This window comes from Mesoplodon mirus, assembly GCF_964341445.2.
Source record: "Mesoplodon mirus genome assembly, chromosome: 3".
NCBI classification, from domain to species: Eukaryota; Metazoa; Chordata; class Mammalia; order Artiodactyla; family Ziphiidae; genus Mesoplodon; species Mesoplodon mirus.
The window spans coordinates 47,871,324-47,889,584 of NC_138978.1; the positions used below are offsets into that span (position 1 = coordinate 47,871,324).

General features: G+C 43.8%; 1 protein-coding gene and 1 long non-coding RNA gene across 2 annotated transcripts in view; one reads left to right on the plus strand and one right to left on the minus strand.

The window, feature by feature from the left end:
• The first annotated feature begins 130 nt into the window (after positions 1-130).
• Positions 131-4,077, plus strand: LOC309800802. The gene is made up of 3 exons (XR_014293502.1): positions 131-738; positions 2,914-3,050; positions 3,692-4,077. It is a non-coding gene; the product is annotated as an uncharacterized lncRNA (long non-coding RNA).
• Positions 4,078-7,432: 3,355 nt separating this feature from the next.
• The window catches only part of LRP8 (LDL receptor related protein 8), a gene marked incomplete at both ends in the record, with an annotated part of 77,034 nt that continues 66,205 nt past the window's right edge, over positions 7,433-18,261 (minus strand). The window contains 6 exons of the mRNA XM_082612136.1: positions 7,433-7,471; positions 9,760-9,936; positions 10,888-11,060; positions 14,664-14,732; positions 16,697-16,921; positions 18,056-18,208. Coding sequence (XP_082468262.1) covers positions 7,433-7,471; positions 9,760-9,936; positions 10,888-11,060; positions 14,664-14,732; positions 16,697-16,921; positions 18,056-18,208 — 836 coding nt within the window. The remainder of the gene's footprint in view (positions 7,472-9,759; positions 9,937-10,887; positions 11,061-14,663; positions 14,733-16,696; positions 16,922-18,055; positions 18,209-18,261) is intronic.

The following is an 18,261-nucleotide window of genomic DNA, read 5'->3' on the forward strand; positions in this document are numbered from 1 at the left end:
CCTGGAGGTGGGACAAGGCGGCTGCGCCCCTCCCGGCCGAACGAATCTCCATTCGCCGGGAGGGGGGGTCTCAGCCCGAGGCGTGAAGGCCCTGAGGCTGGTCGACCTGCCTTCTCCTGGGCTTGAGGCCGGAAGCTGTCCGTGGACTTCTGGGCCCCGCGGCGAGGGCCGGGGGTCTGGAGGCCGCGTTGCCTGACCTCGGGCTTAACACCCGGAATCCTGCGTCCCCCCAGGCTCCACCTCCATTTGGGACACCCGACTGTGTGGGTCGGAAAAGGCCCTTCACCGTCTCTGGACCTAGGTCGTCTCATCAGTAAAATACGGTTAAAGGGAGAACGCAGCGCACCACGGCGAATGCGTCTAACGTAGGCTCCGACTGAACTCTGCCTGTTTAAGGATCACTTCTAGAAATCCTTCTCAGCGACGCTTTCCCTGAATCCGCAGTGGAGCTTTTCATTTCCCTGCAGCTAACTCGGCCACACTTATCCCCCATTTTATCTCTTTCTACCTTTTATTTCTTCCTTTCCCTTTCTACCTCACGGGCCTCTAGATGAGGTGTTGTGAACAGGACTTAAGTTGAATATTTGATCTCCCACTCCCCAGCACAGCTTACCCAGCAGTGATTCTCGGCCCGGCCTGCGCAATCGGATCGCCTTGGAGCACCTAAAAAAATACTGGTGCTTGGGCCCTACCCCAAACCAATTCAACCAAAATCTCCTACAGTGGACCTGTGTGTCGGTATCGTTGTTTTGTTTTCTTTTGTTTTGCAGAGCTCCCCAGATGAGTCAGGATTGAGAATTATTGCCCAAGAGGCTCTTGTCTTTTCAGGCCAAAGTGGTTGACCTCTGTGAAGGCTTTCTGGCTCTGGAAAAGTTTTCCTCCTTGCTTACGCCAAGGGCAACAAAACTCCTAATTAGTAGAAGCCTGCTGTAGTTCATCTAACTTCCGGCCAGAGGGGAAAATGGAGTTGGATCTAGAGACAATGCCGAAATGGCATCATTCTTGGCGCCTGTAACTACACTGTTCCGTATTTGGGCTAGTGGTCTCTTCTCATTCCCAGTCTTGCCATTACTACTTTTCTCCGTGAAAAAGAATTGGTAGCAGAGTGTAGAGTGGGTGTGATGGGGGGGAAAAATCACTGGAGATTTGTATTAAAATAATCCCTTGTGTGACAGTGATTCACTGTGACCAAAGGTGAACTGATTGAATTTTTTGGACCTCAGGTTTCGTATCTTTAAAATGAGCATAATAATGTTATACATCTGGCAGAACTGTTGCAAGGATAAGAAACGTCTTGGAAATTGGAAAATACTTTGTAAACTGTAAATTACTATAAGACATCTTAAAAAAAAAAACAACAGTGGATGTGGGTGATAACAAGGGACTTGTATAAAAAAGACAAGGGATCCACCGTGTATTAGGCACCTAATAAATGTCAACCCCTAGGCTGAGTCTGTTTACAAGTGCTTGTTCTTTGAATCCTCATGACAATCTTGAGGTGGTAGTTGGAGTTAAGTATTTAGAGACATTGGGTAATTACCACAAGGTTATTTTCCAAGAGTGAAATTATAAAAAATTATAACGTAATTGATGAATCTGGGCATCTGCAGATATGGCAAATATCAAAAGTGTTGAGAAAATTTAAAGGACACCCGACTCCAATCAGGCTATAAGGTGATTTCAGGTTTTGGGGTATGAGGCCACATAGTATAGCTGAAAAAGCATGGTCTATGTGTCTGATGTGCCTGAAGTTAGCATAATTTACTGAGCATCTACTATGTGTCATGTGCTGGGAATACAGTGGTGAACAAGACATACCTTTACAGAGCTTACAGAGGAGGCAGTCAAGGAACATACAAGCAATTATAATGTAGGGATAAAATTTACATATAGGGGAAGCACAGAATACTATGGAAGCACACGGAGTGGCTCCTAATCCAGTCTAGGGGGTCTAAGGGAAGTCTTCCTGAAGAAAATGTTCCAGACAGAAGGCCCAGAACTGTGGTTAGAATACAGAATAAGGTTGTGAATATAATAATGAGGTTGGAGAAGGGTTAGAAGACTAATCATGAAGGGCCTTACAACCCATATTAAGGAGTTTGGGCTAAAACCCAAGGCTGCTGGATTTAAATGGAAGGAAAATGGATGAAGGGCTTTAGGCAGGAAAGTGGAAAGAGGTGGTGGTGACATGACCTATCGCATTCTAGAAGGATCACTCTGGCTGGTTGTAGACTGGATTGGAAAATGGAAAGATTAGAGGTATGAAACTCGTAGGCAAGGAGATTAAGATGTAGCCAGAGAGGTAGGGGAAAAACCAGGAGTATGGTGTCAATGTAAGCCAAAATAAGAGTCTTTCAAGACACGAGTGCCAACAGTGTTACATACTGCTTCCAGGTCAAGGAAGATAAGGACTGAAAATATTTACAAGGTTCATAATCAAGGAAGTCCTGGGTGACCTTGGTAAAAGCAACCTCATTGGCATGGGAGTTAGAGACAGAGCAGAAATATTGGGATACAAATGGAAAACTTTGTTGTGGAAGCACAGAATTACCTAACCCTATGAGTTAGGTCTGAGTCTGAGAGAATAGAGAAGGCTTCCTAAGGAAAGTACTCAAGGACAAATAGGAGCTAGCCAGATGAAGAGGCAGAAAAGGAAAATCGAGGCAGAGAACACCACATGTGCTACACTTACTTTGGGGGCACTAAACATAACTATTGACTCTGGGAAGTTTCTTCACTCATATTTCTCATCTCTAAAATGGGAATGATAATATTGATAGTCTTTATCTCACAATATCATTCACTCCCCCCCTCATAAAAGCATCACAGTACTTTCATATTTTAAAAAAATGAATTTAATCTCTCTCTAGAAACAGTGCACTGATTTTACAAATGTCCACATTTGGTTTTTAGTTCACCAAGATGATGTTGGTACAATTAGTGAGATGCAGCACACCACCCTTTGCCTCTGGAAGAGAAACCAGACTGCAAAGGGGACTGAGTACAGAAGCTGACGGAACTCAGAAGGACAAGACAAAAAAGCATAAGTGGTTAGTGTGACCCAACATTCTAACATGCCTGTTACATCAAATATGGTCACTTGGGGGTGTTCAGAGGAAGACAAACGAGGAAAGTTCATTTGTGTACAACGTGGTGGAGTTTGCAAACCAGTAGCTCACCCCACATCAACAACAGCTCGTACAGAACAAAATGCTATTTTAAAACACATGGTTTGCACAGATATTTGTTTTCTCTTGTAATTTTTGTAAAAAAGTATCAAAACCTTCACGTCTTTAAATATATATATACATATACAGGTGGCTTTTTAAAATTACTCTTTATAGCACAAAGTGTTTGCAAATGCAGAGGATTTCTGCTGATTCTTGACTATGCACATGGTGCATAGCCTGAATGAACAAAGCTTCCCGATTTCTTATATTAACTGAAAATTTGAAGCTGTAATTCCTCCACCTCTAAGTTCTCCATATCCTGAAAATCCCCAATACCCTAAAAGTAGTGTGAGAAGATTCTGATACTCTATCTTCATGCATTGCCAGGAAAAGAAATTATTTACTCTGAAGCATTTAACTGATAACTCATTTATATTTTGTGAAATGATGAGTGTATAGCAGGAGTGAGGGAGTGGGGTAGAGAGGCTCACATTCCTGTGCTCTCTCCCCATTCCCCCTAGTACCCGACTGGACAGTGCTTGGGGTCCCCTCTGCAGACACCGTTGAGAAAATCCCAGAGGCTCTTGACAACATGGAATCCTTCTGTGAAAATCCTGCTGCCCTTCTATCAGTCTTCATTGACCGTACCAAAAAACTTCAACTCAAATTTATGAAAAGCAGTCACTGTTTCCCTTTGGCCACAGGAAAGCTTGAGAGCGAAGACTGTCATGTCTGCAAAGTGCTGGCAACACATTCTGATCAATTTTCCATGATGCACTTGGTGCCTTATACACAGTAAATGACCAAGAAATGTTTCATTAATTGAATCAGAAACTAAATAGAAGTATTCTATAAAGTGCTTACATTGAACCTGTCTTTCCCATCCAGCCTCATTTCTTGCTAAGTCTCCCTTGAGCCTTTTGCTCATTACAATGAATTACATGCAGTTCTTTAAGATGCCCATGCTGTTTCATGCTTCTGTGTCTTACCTCAGTGTGTCCTCTGCCTGAAGCAGCTTGGACACCCCTACTTAAATTCTAAGACTTAGCTTAGAGCCACTATTCCTACAATGCCTTTCTTGACCCCATTCTTACAACTTTGTAAACTAATAGTACCCCCAAAAATATCTATTCCTTTTTTTTTGTTTCCACATGTCTTCCTCTAATTCCTACTGTGAGCTCTGTCAGGACAGAAAGCGTTTGACTGACCTGTACATCTGCAGTACCTGGCACTTAGTTGGTACGTAGCAAATAGTTTCAGTGGATGAATATATGTATTGCAATCACACAGAATTGAAGGGATGAAAAGTACTTATTGCTATACATTTAAATACGATCTCATTCTGAGGTTACAGTTTACCTCAATCTGTTTTATATGTAATCATGCTATCAACAGTAAATAAATAAAATAGTTTTCCTCATTTCTGGAAGCATATTTCTGCCAGTGCTTTCAAAATTCCACCAGAAAGATAGGCCATAAGATAGGTAGCAGGTTTGATACAATGTTTGGGCAGCCCAAAGTAGTCTCCTGGAAAAGGAAAGTGAGGAAAAGGGCTGGACTAGTTTCTTTTACACATATAAAAAAATGCCTGATAAATTTTCTGCCCTTCAGGCCTTATCTCTAAGCTTCCTTCCAGCTCTGTAGTCCAATGACTCTGTGATCCATTATTGGCTGTAGGTATATGATGACGCAGGGGCAAAAGGCAACAGATGTACAACTGTACCTCAAAATGCATCCAAGAATAGAGAAGCATGAACCTGACTCCTCAGATTTCATCTTATTTACTGCCATCCAACACACGAGTATTCCACAGTTTTTTGTAGGTTGCTTCCGTAACTGCCTCTTCCAAACTGCAGTTGTAGCATAGTCAGGAAACATGGATGTCTCTCAGGAAGTTGTGTTTCATCATCATTTTGAGGTCTCAGGCTGAATCATCCTGACCCTATTCATTATTTTTTTCTGTGAAGGACAGGATCTGACTAAAAGTTTAGAAACTACGCATTAGTCACTATTATCATTTCCCCAGGAAACTCTATTTCTTTGGAGGCAGGTTACAGAAATAGTTGCTTGTTTTGTGTAAATTTCAGTGTTTTTCACTTTCATGATTTTTCTTCAGTCAAAAATAATTTTACTTTCCGTTCTTGAAAGAATAGTAGTAAGTGATTAAGCTCTATGGGAGTTGGCCACCTGTTCTTAAAATTCTGTTTGGTTTTGGTCATTCTAGGTCAATTGCATATACCCTCTCAATGAATGTTTCAGGACTATCAGCACATGTATATCATGAAGAAACTGCTTGCTTATGCAAAGCTTAGTGGCCAGGCTCCAGAATACAGTTATTTTCTCAGAAGACAGGAGACCGTGAGTGATGTAGAGAAAGGTCCTAGGAACAGGGTGACAGAACCCCAGAATGTCTGCCTGGAAATTCAGAGGGTATCAAGCTGGTGAGACATCCAAGCTTCACAGAGTTGGGGGCAGCTGGGGAGTAGAAGGGGAGGAATTCTCTTAAAAGTGTCAAGTTCCAGGTATGTTAAGGTTAGATACATGTCCTCTGCTCCTACTAAACCAAACACTTCCATGTCACACCTTGTCCAGTGGGAGTGAAGTGGCAGAACAGCAGAGTTAAGACCACACCTTGGATAAGAGCCAACGGGGACTGAATTCCTTCTGGGACTGTAGGATTATCTTTTCAATGGTAGACCCCACAAAAGAAAAGTGCACTTCTCCCTGCCTCCCCCAAGGCCCAGGAAAAGCAAAGTAAGTGTCTACAATGAAAAAAAAAAATCTGATATACCCAGAGTTTCTCCTTTTATTTACAAAGCAGTAAACCAAATCCCTGTGTGAACATATATATCCAATATACTGTAGTACTGTGTACGCCGTTTCCCCCTCAAACAGGGCTTCAGGTTTGGCCACTTTTACTGATTTAAGCCAAATATTAGTTTCATCTGTGTGAACACATGATGGTAACAAACCTATGTATCACTTTAAATTGTTTTCTCCACCTAAAGGAAATGGTAGAGAGAAAGGGGAAGGGAGAAATAGAGATGTAACAAAACCTATTCCTCCATCCTTATCCTCAACCCATAGCATACTCAGAGGTCAGTGCCTGAGCCAGTCCCAACAGTAAACTTGGGCTGTTCAAGAAACATCTCCATTTAACTCTCTGTAAGTAAGGATGGCACCCTCAGTGTGCTTCAGAGGAAACAGTGAATTCAACCCAAGTGTCCTAAAGGAAAATGAAGTTACTTGAAATGCTGAACTTTAAAACAAGGAGTAGCCGAGGTTCAGGCATGTTCTCACCTGAGCTCGTGGGAACTTTGGGTACTGTGTGAAGTCTGTACACTGGCTTTAGCCACAGAAGAGAAAGCCCAGGTGAGAACCACAGTAGCCATGGGTGAGCTGAGGGGCTTTTGCTGACTGATTGGAATCCCAAGAACAGCCAGAGGCAGAAAAGGTCTACCTCTCCCCACTGCATGTTTGCACAAACCATGGTATCTCTTTTCTGATCCAAATTTCCAAAGGCTTCTCTGAAAACTACAGATAACCCTTCTTGTGGACTGTTTTAAAATATACTTATCTTTATGTATCTGAACAACAGCCATAGGTGTGCCTCTTCTCTACAGATTTTTCTTTCTCACTCACATACACACATAAACATAAATGCACACAGAGTCCGGGTGGTAGGCCAATCATACCAAAAATAAATACTCTCACCTCTCTAAATTACTTATAGAACTAATCTCATCTTTGAAATATGTTAATAAATAATCTAAATGGGAGAGGGAGTTGAAGTGTTTTCTTTTTTTTTTTTTACTTATGTTGATGGATAGCCACAAAGCATAATCATTCTATTTACAAAAACAACTCTGAAACCTAAAAAAGCCCCCCAAAACCAAATACCCTCTGTAAATATAATTTTTAAATGATGAGTAAGCTACTGTACCATCGGCCCCATTTGGTTATGTACATCACGTTAGTCACTCAGCAGTAGCTATTCCATGAATTCCTCATGGGTAGTGCAACCAGTTAAAAAGTGTATAAAACATTATACATATAAAAACTCTCACATCCTTTGGATGTTTGCAGTTCATCATAACTTTGTGGTTACCTTTCCGCAATATAAATTAAAAAAAATTACACACGCACACACACACACAGACACACAGACTCATGTACAGAAACCCTTCCATCCAGGCATACACCATCCAGGGTGTAGTGCATGGGACTGAATTCCGTGAGGCACGAAGGGAGTGGTCCCGTCCTCAGGGCAGTCCATCATCTTCAAGGCTTAATGCCACTCGCTGGGGGAGACAGAGCAAAGAAATCATCATTAGACCCATTGGAGCTATTTATTGGATCACAAGGTACCAGAAATTCTATTACTTTATAGGCAGTAGCTCACATACTCTTCAAGGTACCTCAGAAGACAGGTTCGTCGTATTTATTTTACAGATGAGAAAACTGAGACTCAACGAGCTTAGACAGCATTTGTCCTGGATCATAGAGCAAGCGGGTGAACTCAATTTGAACCCAGATCTGTATGAATCCAGAGCTATAGCTTTTTTCATTATTCTGTTCTGCCTCTGTAAAGAGGAGGGCTGCAGAGATCTAAACTTTCTGCATCCTCCCTTACAGGATTTTAGGTTTGCTCAACCCCAGTAGGTTAGCTTTGGCAAATGTTTAATCCCAGGCCATTAGCTACTTGTCTCTAGCATGCTAATCACAATCAGGAAGGTAACTGGCTGCACCCCTCCCAACTAATTATACAGAATTGGAAGGCAGTGGAGATCAATGAAGTTTAATCCCTCTTTCCCTCACCCCAACTTTCTAGTCATTAGATACTAGACTTCCCTCTGCCACAAATGGCTGACCACCCACTAACCCTTGAGCCAGTCTATTCCATTGTGGACAGTGGACTTAAATTCTTTCCTATATTGTCATGAAATCTGCTTCTTTATATCTTCCGACGTTCCCTGATTCTCTCTCTTAGACTCAGAGAGTTCTACACAGACAACCCTTGAAATTTTCAGTGTTGGTGTTCCCTTCCCTTCCTTCTGAGTGTTTTCTTCTCCAGGCTACACATCTAGCTTCCCCCACCTGGTCCTGATATAATGCTGTGTCCCACTCTTCCATTTCCTGGACACCCTCCTTTGGATAAACCCCATTGTTTCAAGATCTTCTCATAGCTATATGAATTTGAGCTAACCACTTCACCTCTCTGAGCCTTGGTTTCATCATGTTAAGTGGGAGTAATAATAGGACCTACCTCATAGGGTTGCTGGGAAATCAAATGGGATTATGTATGTAGAGTACTTAATGTAGCACCTAACACACATGGGGTCCAGAGTATTCTAAATCAACCTAACCAGCATAAGAGAGAACCAGACTAGCATTTTCCATCTCTGAACATTCTATAAACAATAAAAAGTAACTCCACTGCCTTTCAAATCGTCTTTGGATTATTTGTGGGTTTGCATGAATGTCACGGCCTTGCTCCACTAGACTATCTTTTTCTAGTCTGTGACCCTCCCACTCTCCTCAAGATAGATCTCTAGGCCAAAGTCAGGTCCCAGCAGTGATGGTGGAGCTACCTGAGAAGGGGACAGGGGAGAGAACAGGTTGTTGAGAATACTGATTTCCACAGCTTCAAGGCTATATACCCCGAGCAATAGTGGAAAGAGCATGGGCTTTTGTGTACATACAGACAGGCGTTTGAATCCTGGTTCTACCACTTTCTAGTTGTGATCCTAGGTAAGTTATTCAATTTCTCTGAGTCTCAGTTTCCTCATCTGCAAAATGGGGCTAGTAATATCAAGTATATAGGTTCCTGTAAAGACTAAACAAGAAAATACATGTAAAACACTGAGTAGTGTCTGATACACAGTAGGTTCTTACTAAATGTCAATTTCCTCACTCTTCTACTCTATTTCTCTGCAGTTGGCAGGAGCTTATTCTTCAGGCCTTAGATTCATCAGGAATAGCTCCTCCTGAGTGGTTGTTTCCTTCTGTGGAAACAATGACACTTTACATGTGCAGAGCGCTTTATAACTCACAAAGCACTCTCACATGTGTTATCTCACTTGAACTTTATAAACTTAGGCAGCAGAGAGAATGGGGGTTATTATTCCCATTTTACAAATAAAAGTAATCAGAAAGAAGAGACTGAGATCACAGAGCTGTGGAATAGTGAAACTGGGAGTCATCTCCACTCCAAGCTCAACATTTCTTCCACTGTGCCCCCTGTGATCTTTAAAAATTGGTTAAGCAACTGTCTGCTTGGATTGGCCAAGGTTAAGGATCCTCAAGGCCATCTGCTAACCCTCCTCACTTGCTCGACCTCATTTCCCACGTCTCCCGTTCACGAACAATTAGCTTCAGCAGCAATTCTGTCTGTCCTGCCCCGTACTCAGTCATTTCTTCCACATGCCATTTCCTTGGTCTGCAACTAACCCATCTTTCCTCTTTGCCCCGACACCCAGCTCACAGTTTGCAGCCTTCTAGAACCAGAAAGCCTTCTAGGATTGACTGCACCTGCCTGGTTCATGCCCTTGCTCATCAGCCCCTCAGACTCAGAGTGGCATGGCCCTACCTTGCACTTGACGACAGGCAGCTCGGAAAGAGGGTTCTTCGGGAGTTGGTGCAGCTGTGACCTTGGTTCCCCCGGCAAGACAAAAAGCTCCTTGAGGGCAGGGGATGGGTCTTCCATTTCTCTGGTCTCCCCAAGACAGGGCTCTGCCCACAGTGGGTGATCAAAGCTGCTGATTGCCTGACAGGGGGATGGACTGGATGACCTATGAGGTCACACTCAGCCCCGACTCTGCTATACAACCATGACATCTGCTCCAGCCACTTTGTGGTCCTTGATCCCCCAACAAGCCATGCCCTGTCGTGCCTCTCAGCTTTTGCACATGCTTCTTTCTGGAATGCCACTTTCCTCCTTCTCTACGTGGAAGACTGCTATGAATCTTCCAAGGACACAGTTCTTCTGTCACCTTTGTTGATGTTTCCCTAGCATTGGTTCAACAAATACTTACTGGGAGCCAAATATGCTGTGCTAGGCACCAGGGAAACATTCATCAGACAATCCTGCCCTCAAGGAGCTCACGGTCTAGCGGGGAGACCAATGAGTAAAAAGACAAGTAGACTATAGTGTGACAGGTGCTGTGATGGAGAGAGGTGGTGAGAGAACAGAGAAACCAGGGAAAGCTTCCTAGAAGAGGGGACCCTTGAGCTTCCACCATGGCACTCAGCACACAGCTGTTCAATAGCCAGTGACTCTCTAACTCCCCCACCAGCTCCCTGGGAGCAAGTACAACACTTGGTATCTTATGTGGTACTTGGCACATAACTGGTATACATTGTTCACTGAAATGAATGCATTTGGACTGAATGGCCACAGTCGCCTTTCTAGGCCAAAGGTTCTGAAAACGTATTCAGCACAAAGACAGGCCTCTTTACTCCAGGAAGAGCCTCTAGGTACAAGGCCGTCCTGATACCCTTCTATCCCAACCACCTACCCCAGCATTCCTGTGTCCCCAGGGCCTAGAACAGTGCCTGGCACATGGTAGGTTCTTGATAAATGTCTGAAGGAGGGAAGGAGGGAGGGAGGGAGGGAAAGAAGGAAGGAAGGGAGGGAAGGAGGGAAAGAAGGGAGGAAGGGAGGGAAGGAAGAAGGGAGGAAAGGAAGGAAGGAATTCTTCCAGCAAGGAACACTTACTGCTGGATAGACATGGCCAATCTGAGCAGCCCTCCCTATGTGGAGCTCATCCTCATCCTCTTCTTCTGTCGTTTTCCTGTATACAGGGTTGTCGAAATTCATGCTTTTGGTGTTCTTCCGCTTCCAGTTTCTCCAGATCAGGTAACCACTCATGCACAGCAGGGCTATAACCACTGGAGGAAGAGACACGTTACAGTGGATCTCCAGCAGGCTCCAGCCCGTTGCCCAGACATCAGTGCATTTCTCGCCACCTCTCCAGCTTGACTGCCCCTTGTTCCCAGGCTCTGTTTCTACATATTCTTTTTCTGCTGCTGGGAAGCCCTTCTCCTAGCTCTTCGTTCATTAACTACTCATCCTTCAAGATCCAGCTCAAATGTGAAGTCCTTTTCAACCTCTCATGGTACAGTCAGTTGTTCCCTCACATGTGTTCCCAGACCACAGTGTTGTACTTTATATATGTGTACCCCCAAATAGACTGAGCTCTTTGAAGGCAGGGACCATGCCTTCTTTCTCTCACTGCGCCCAGTGCCCAGTAGCGAGTAGGTGCTCAGTAACATGCTGAGTGAGTGAGTGAATTTCTTCACCACACTCTTGCCCTAATACTGCTACTTCCCTGGATTTCTCTAAGAAACCATTCTCTCCCAAAATTGGAGGGTGGAGGGTGGGGTGGGGTGCTTCTTTCCAAAGCTGGGGCTCTGCAAGAAGAAGAGCATCTCTAAAAGGGAACACAGCAGGGAAACACAGGCTCTGAGTTAAAATAAATGGATATATTAATGAGTAAAGGAGGAAGTTCTCAGATAGAGCCGGGAGAAAATGGGGCAAGCAGCTTCACAAGATAGTAAGCAGTCACCCTGAGCATTCACGTGGAGGCTGGGTGATAGCTATCTAGGATGCTATAGAGGGGGTTTCTACAATACTTTGGTAAGATTATAGTAATCAATAATAACTGATATACATAAAGATAAGAACAGGGCAAGGATGCCTGTTATCGCTGCTAGTATTTGTTGTCCCAGAGATCTAGCTATGCAGTGAGACCGAATAAAGAATTGAAGGGCACACATGGGAAAGGGAGAAATCAAACTGTCATTAACAGATATTGTATGCTTGGAAAATCTTAGAAAAGCAGATGAAAAACATTAGAAATGATTTTAGTTCATCAAGAATCAACATAAAAAATCAATAGCTTTCTTATTAATCAGCAATAACCAATTAGAAAATGGATAGAATAAGAACACATTCATAATAGCCCAACAAAAAACTATAAAATACTTGGGATAACCCAATAAGGAATGTGCAAGTCCTATGTGACCTATACAATTCTACTGAAGGCCATAAAAAGAAGGCTCAAATAAGTAGAGAGATATGTCATGTTCCTCGATGGGAAGGTTCAATGTTGTAAAAATGTAAATTCTCCCCACGTCAATTTATATACCCAAGGCATAAGATTCCATCATAAGTTTTATAGAATTAACAAGATGATTCTAAAGTTCACTTAGAAGAGAAATTGAATAAAAACAGCTAAGAAAATGTTCCAAGAACAATAATACCCTATTAGACATTAAAACATATCATAAAGTTGTGTTTCGAGTATATAGGAATAGTATATAGGAATTAGTGGAGAATAAACAGCCTAAAAGCAGATCAAAGTATGTATAGGCACATAGTTTACAATAAAGATGACAATTCAAGTCAGAAGGAAAAGATGGACTATTCAATAATGGTCTTGTGAAAACTAGACAAGCATGTAGAAAAAAGTACTTAAATCTCTACCTCTTGCTGCATTCTAAATTCCAAATGGATTAATAATTGAATACTAAAAAATGCTTAAAATAGTAGAAAAATATATAGAGAGATATTTTAATAATTTAGAATGAGGCAGGCCTTCCTAAGCAAGACACAAAGCCCAGAAGTCATAATGTAGGAGATTAACAGATCTGATGCTTAAAGATGTTTAATTTATGCACGGCAAAAGAGATCATAAACAAATTTTAAAAATCAAGTGGCAGGATGGGAGAAATGATTTGTAACATATATTACAAAGGTTTAACATGAATTATGTATAAATATTTCTACAAATAAGTAAGAATAAGACAAGGAACCAATAAAAAAATAAGAAAAGACTGTGAATAGGCAATTCATAAAGGATGAAATGTAAATGGCCAATACGCTTGTGAAAAGATACTCTGCCTCCCAGGGGAATATCAGGCAAAGAATATTCATCTTTCACCCCTCAGATAAGCAGAAATTTAAAATAATGATTCTATTAGGGCAGGTTACATCAGGGAAACAGCATACACATGCCCTTCTGTGGAGCAGAGTATGGCAGGAGAGGAGTTGATTTCTCTTTCACTAAACAATGCTGAGTATTTTCCACTCTACTCAAAATGAGCCTGGAATAGTCTCACCATCATCTTTACTAATAAAGCTTTTCAAGGCCAATTCAAATGCCACCTTCTTTAGAAGTGCCACTCCCTCTCCTCCACAGAGCATTGGGTCTCTATTATAGCACCTTATAATATGTAGTAACACCTCCCTTGTATCACCTTTTTTATGATTAAGTCTGACTAAAAACTGAAAGCTCTTAAAGTCTTTTCTCTTTTCCTTCCCTGGATCCTTGGCGCCTCGCACAGTCCTTTGGATGGTGTTGAAGTTTTTAAAACATTCCCTCGCTAACTCACCACCATATTGGGGATTCTTAGGATAAAAGGGCCAAGTCCTTATCCTTGAGGTACTACACATGGGCAAGTAAGGGAGATAAAACGATGGATGGACAATCGCAATTCAAAGATCCGACCAAGAGAAGAGACTGGTATGAGAGATAGAATGTGCAGGATACTAAGTGAATATCAGGGTAAGAGAGACTGAATCAGCCCACATGGCTCTCTGTGAGGTTTAACCAAATGTTATATTCTGGCCATATTCCAAACCCACCCCACTCCCGCCCTCCCGTGCCATCTCCCATTCCTGGCTTTGCCCATGCTGTCTTCACTTGCTTGGGTTGCTCTTGATCCTTCTTCACTTGGCTGATTTGGCTCAAATAACTTTTCCACTAGGAACCCTCCCCTGTCCGCTTCCCTCCTCTCCCAATTCCAAGATAAGTGCCTCCTCAGCACTTCTACTGAACTGCATACGGCTTCCTTTCAGGACTTACCATGTCAGAATCAAATTATCTGCGTTATGTGTGTCTCTCCAACAAGTCTATAAACTTTTGGAGGACAAGAACCATGTCTTACTTATTTTTAATCACCTTCCCTCCCCTTATCACAGAATCTGGTACATCATAGCTGCTTGATAAATGTTTGTTGAAAACGAAACAGAAAGAAAGCAAGATAGCACGATCTATTAAAGGAATGGCAAGCAGCTCTATGAATTTTTTTTAATGTATTTTTTTTCTACTCATTAATTCAACAAATACTTGATTTCCTCCCATGAGCCAGACACTGCTAAGAGCTGGGGAGAGTGGCGAGCAAGAGAGACACCAGACCTGTCCCCGTGGAGCCTACAGTTTGGCTTCACATGGCTGGTGTGTAGAGTATCAGTGAGGGGTAGTGGGGGAAATATGTGGATAGTTGTCTGGGGCCAGGTCCTGCAGAGCCTCGTGTGCCAAGCTAAGAAACCAAACTAAATCAGGACTGGGAGGTGAGCAGGAAGGCGGCCAGGGCAGAAAAAGTCAATGAGAGAGGTCCATGTGCTAAGTGCTCTATTCTTCTAGTGCTTTTACCCAGACCCTGGGCAGGGTCTCTCTTTTCTCACCAGTGACTTGGGGCCACACTCACCCATAGGCACAATGATCCCAATGACAGCAGCAGTGACCGTTGAGCCCATCTTGTCACTTTCATTCCCATCTGCAAAACACAAACATTAGCAGAAGGATGCTCCATCACTGTGAGTCCCAAGTCCTTGCCGGCCTCAAGCAGTAAAAACTACCCAACTGCTTCTTGCCCCCGGGGGTTCCAGAATGATGATCCCGGCTACTGCTTAATAATTTAGTCTTTCCAGATCTTATCAGGACAGAGGTCATCTCCAGTCCACAGATGAGGAAATTGAGTCTTCTTGGGGTTCTGGGGACCCACAGAGAAGTGGCAGAGCCGGGATTCAAACCCAGGATTTGTGACCTAAATCCCTTACCCTTTCCACAGTATTTGAGTGGTAGGAAGCTCGGGGCTGAGCCCTTAGGTCTTTATGTTGCTGACTACCTGGGGCAATTGCCTTTTTCAGCCAGTATCTGTTGTTTTGTCTCTCTTATTTCCGGTGGTCTGTCTGTCCATCTGCATCATCAGTTTGTTTTTTTAAAATAAATTTATTTATTTATTTATTTTTATTTTTGGCTGTGTTGGGTCTTCGTTTCTGTGTGAGGGCTTTCTCTAGTTGCGGCAAGCGGGGGCCACTCTTCATCGCAGTGCGCGGGCCTCTCACTATCGCGGCCTCTCTTGTTGTGAAGCACAGGCTCCAGACGCACAGGCTCAGTAGGTGTGGCTCATGGGCCCAGCTGCTCCGTGGCATGTGGGATCTTCCCAGACCAGGGCTCGAACCCGTGTCCCCTGCATTGGCAGGCAGATTCTCAACCACTGTGCCACCAGGGAAGCCCGTACTATATATTTTTAAAAGTAGGTTGTGCCATCTTTTTCACTCTCTTACACTCATCTTCATTATAACATCTGTACAGAACTTTTTAGTTTAAAAAGCAGTTTTCCCTTGGATCCTCATGATAGCCCTCTGAAGTGTGAAGAGGAGCTATCATTTGCTCCAAGAGAGGAGATGATTGTCTCCTGGCAACGGCCCAAATGCTATCCTCTCAGTGTGTCTGTTTCTCCAAGTTACTCCAAGGGAACCTAATTATTAAGGGGAGAAAAGAGCTGCACTGCTTACAAGGTTTACTGTGGAAATGCCATTCTCCTCTCCCTCCGGGTCCCAAGCAAACACAGGACAGTGATATTAAAGCCTAGAGCATGCTGAAGCCAGTGGGGAGACCCCCTGGTTGGAGGCTCGGCCCAAGTGAAAGGAACTGGACTTCACACGCGACCCACCTGCTTCTCCGAACTTCAGGGTAAGCGCTCAACTCTGAAAATCCAGCTCCTGCTGGCAAGATGGGCCTGATTATTAAGGTGCTACCCCGCTGCTTAGTTTCTGGGCCATGCACATATGGGAAAAAATTTAAAAGATAGTTTATCCTCTTAAATGAACTCTGCCTAGCAGGTAACTCAATTTAAAAGGTATTTGCTGGTTAATAAGATAGAACATTTCTAGCAGTGACAATTATTGCTCCCGATGATTTAATAAGCGGTGAACTTAATTATTTTCATCCCAGGGTTTGCAGAGAGGCACTAACAGACCATAGTTATGGATATTACTATATGGGGAACCTATAGAGAGTGCTGAGAACTGAGACCAGGGCATCTGAAGCTTCCAAATCTGAGGGATGCTCCCTCATACACGTCAGTAACGTGTGACACAGACACACTATCAGAGTCAGCAGAGGCTGTGTGCGTGAGCACTTCTGTTTACACGGATGCCTCTGTCTCTCATGGCAACCTTGCGAAGCAGGTAGGGGAAGGGTTATTATTATCCTACTTTGTAGGTGAGGAAACTGAGGCTCAGAGGTAGGAAGTAGCTTCCCTCAAGACCCTCTATAAGGTAGGAGCACCTATGACTCCTAAATTGTGTGTTGGCACTCTTCCTCCCGCTGCTTCCTCCTTGAAGACAGTCAATATTTAGCTCTGGTATGACCACTTCTTCCCACAGACTCCCCGATCCTGGCTTCCGTGGGACCCTCCCGTGTCATGAAAGAAGGCAGAACTCATTTCCTTACAGTGCTGGGAGTGGTTGCTGGTTGCAGGGCTTGGGGTAGACGGGCTGATGCTGGGAGCCCTGGGGACACTAACTGAGCTTGGGACCGCTGCTGCCAGGCTCGGTGTCTCTGTGCTGTGGTTCTGGTAGGCGGGGCTGTGGACGGTGGTCCCAGGGGCTCTGGTGGTGTCGGCTACTGTCCTCGTTGTGGTGGAGGCTAATGTCGTAGTTGAGGTAGACTGAGGTGCTGCGGGGGAAATATCATGAAGGTTACTGGACAAAGAATTTTGCTGTTTTAGTGCCTAAATTATTGTCTCAATGAAGTATACTTATGAACTCATCCTCATGGCTCAGCTCAAATTCCTTCCCTAATCCTACTGAACGGGCTATGATTTTTACTTTAGCTGAATGCCAAGCATCTTGTCTGTGTTTATACTGCATTTCAGTTTGATAAAGATGAGTCATGAGGACAATGCTGTAAAATTAGGTGTGGGTAAGCCCACGATAAAAGACTGGGAAGAGTGGAAATTATATAAATCTAGAAGCAGTTTGCATGTATATTGGTACACTATTAGGTTCAAATTCTCACTCCACTTTTTTTTTTTTTTTTTTTTTTTTTTTTTTTTTTTTTTTTTTTTTTTTTTTTTTTGCTGTACGCGGGCCTCTCACTGCTGTGGCCTCTCCCGTTGCGGAGCACAGGCTCCGGACACACAGGCTCCGCGGCCATGGCTCGCGGGCCCAGCCGCTCCGCGGCATGTGGGATCTTCCGGGATCGGGGCACGAACCCGTGTCCCCTGCATCGGCAGGCGGACTCTCAACCACTGCGCCACCAGGGAAGCCCTCTCACTCCACTTTAAACAATTGAACCTGGAAATCATGAATGCTGCAGCAGACTTATGCTCAAACAAAAGGCCTCGTGCCTTCATCAAGACTGGAGGATGGATATAAATTTATATGGTTGAAGTATTAACTGACTGTTCGTCCCAATCATATCACAAAAGGGCTGCTAGACAGTGTGTTAAGTTCTGGGTGAGAAACAGGCAAGATCATAGTCACCTGCATATACATAGTAATCAAAGCCATGGGGAGCAAGGTTTCTTAATTTGAGGTCTTCAGGGGATTCCTGATCCCTCTGAAACTGAATTTAAAATGTTGTATGTGTATGTGCATTTTTCTTGGGAGTGAGAAGAGAAAGCCTTGGAGGGACCCTATGGGACACCAGCATTCAAGGTCGGTACAGAAGAGGAGCCTGCGAAGGCAACAAGTAGCCAGAGAAGATGGAGGAAGACCAGGCGCTCATGGTTTTCCAGAAGTCAAGGAAAATTTCAGCAGAAGGGGTCTGGCATTGCCAGGAGCCATCCCTCCCTGTAGCTCTGCTCACCTCGGTAGCACCTCTTCATGTCAGGGCCCAGTCGCATTGTGTCAGGACAGGCACAAGTGTACTTGGGGGAGTGGCTGGACATCTGAGGAGCAGGAAGGCACAGGTACTCACAGCCTCCATTGGGCTGGGCACTCAGCTCGCAGGCATCTGCAGCTAATGGCACAGAGAGAGATGGGGAGAGAGAGTACTGGGGCACAGACAGGATG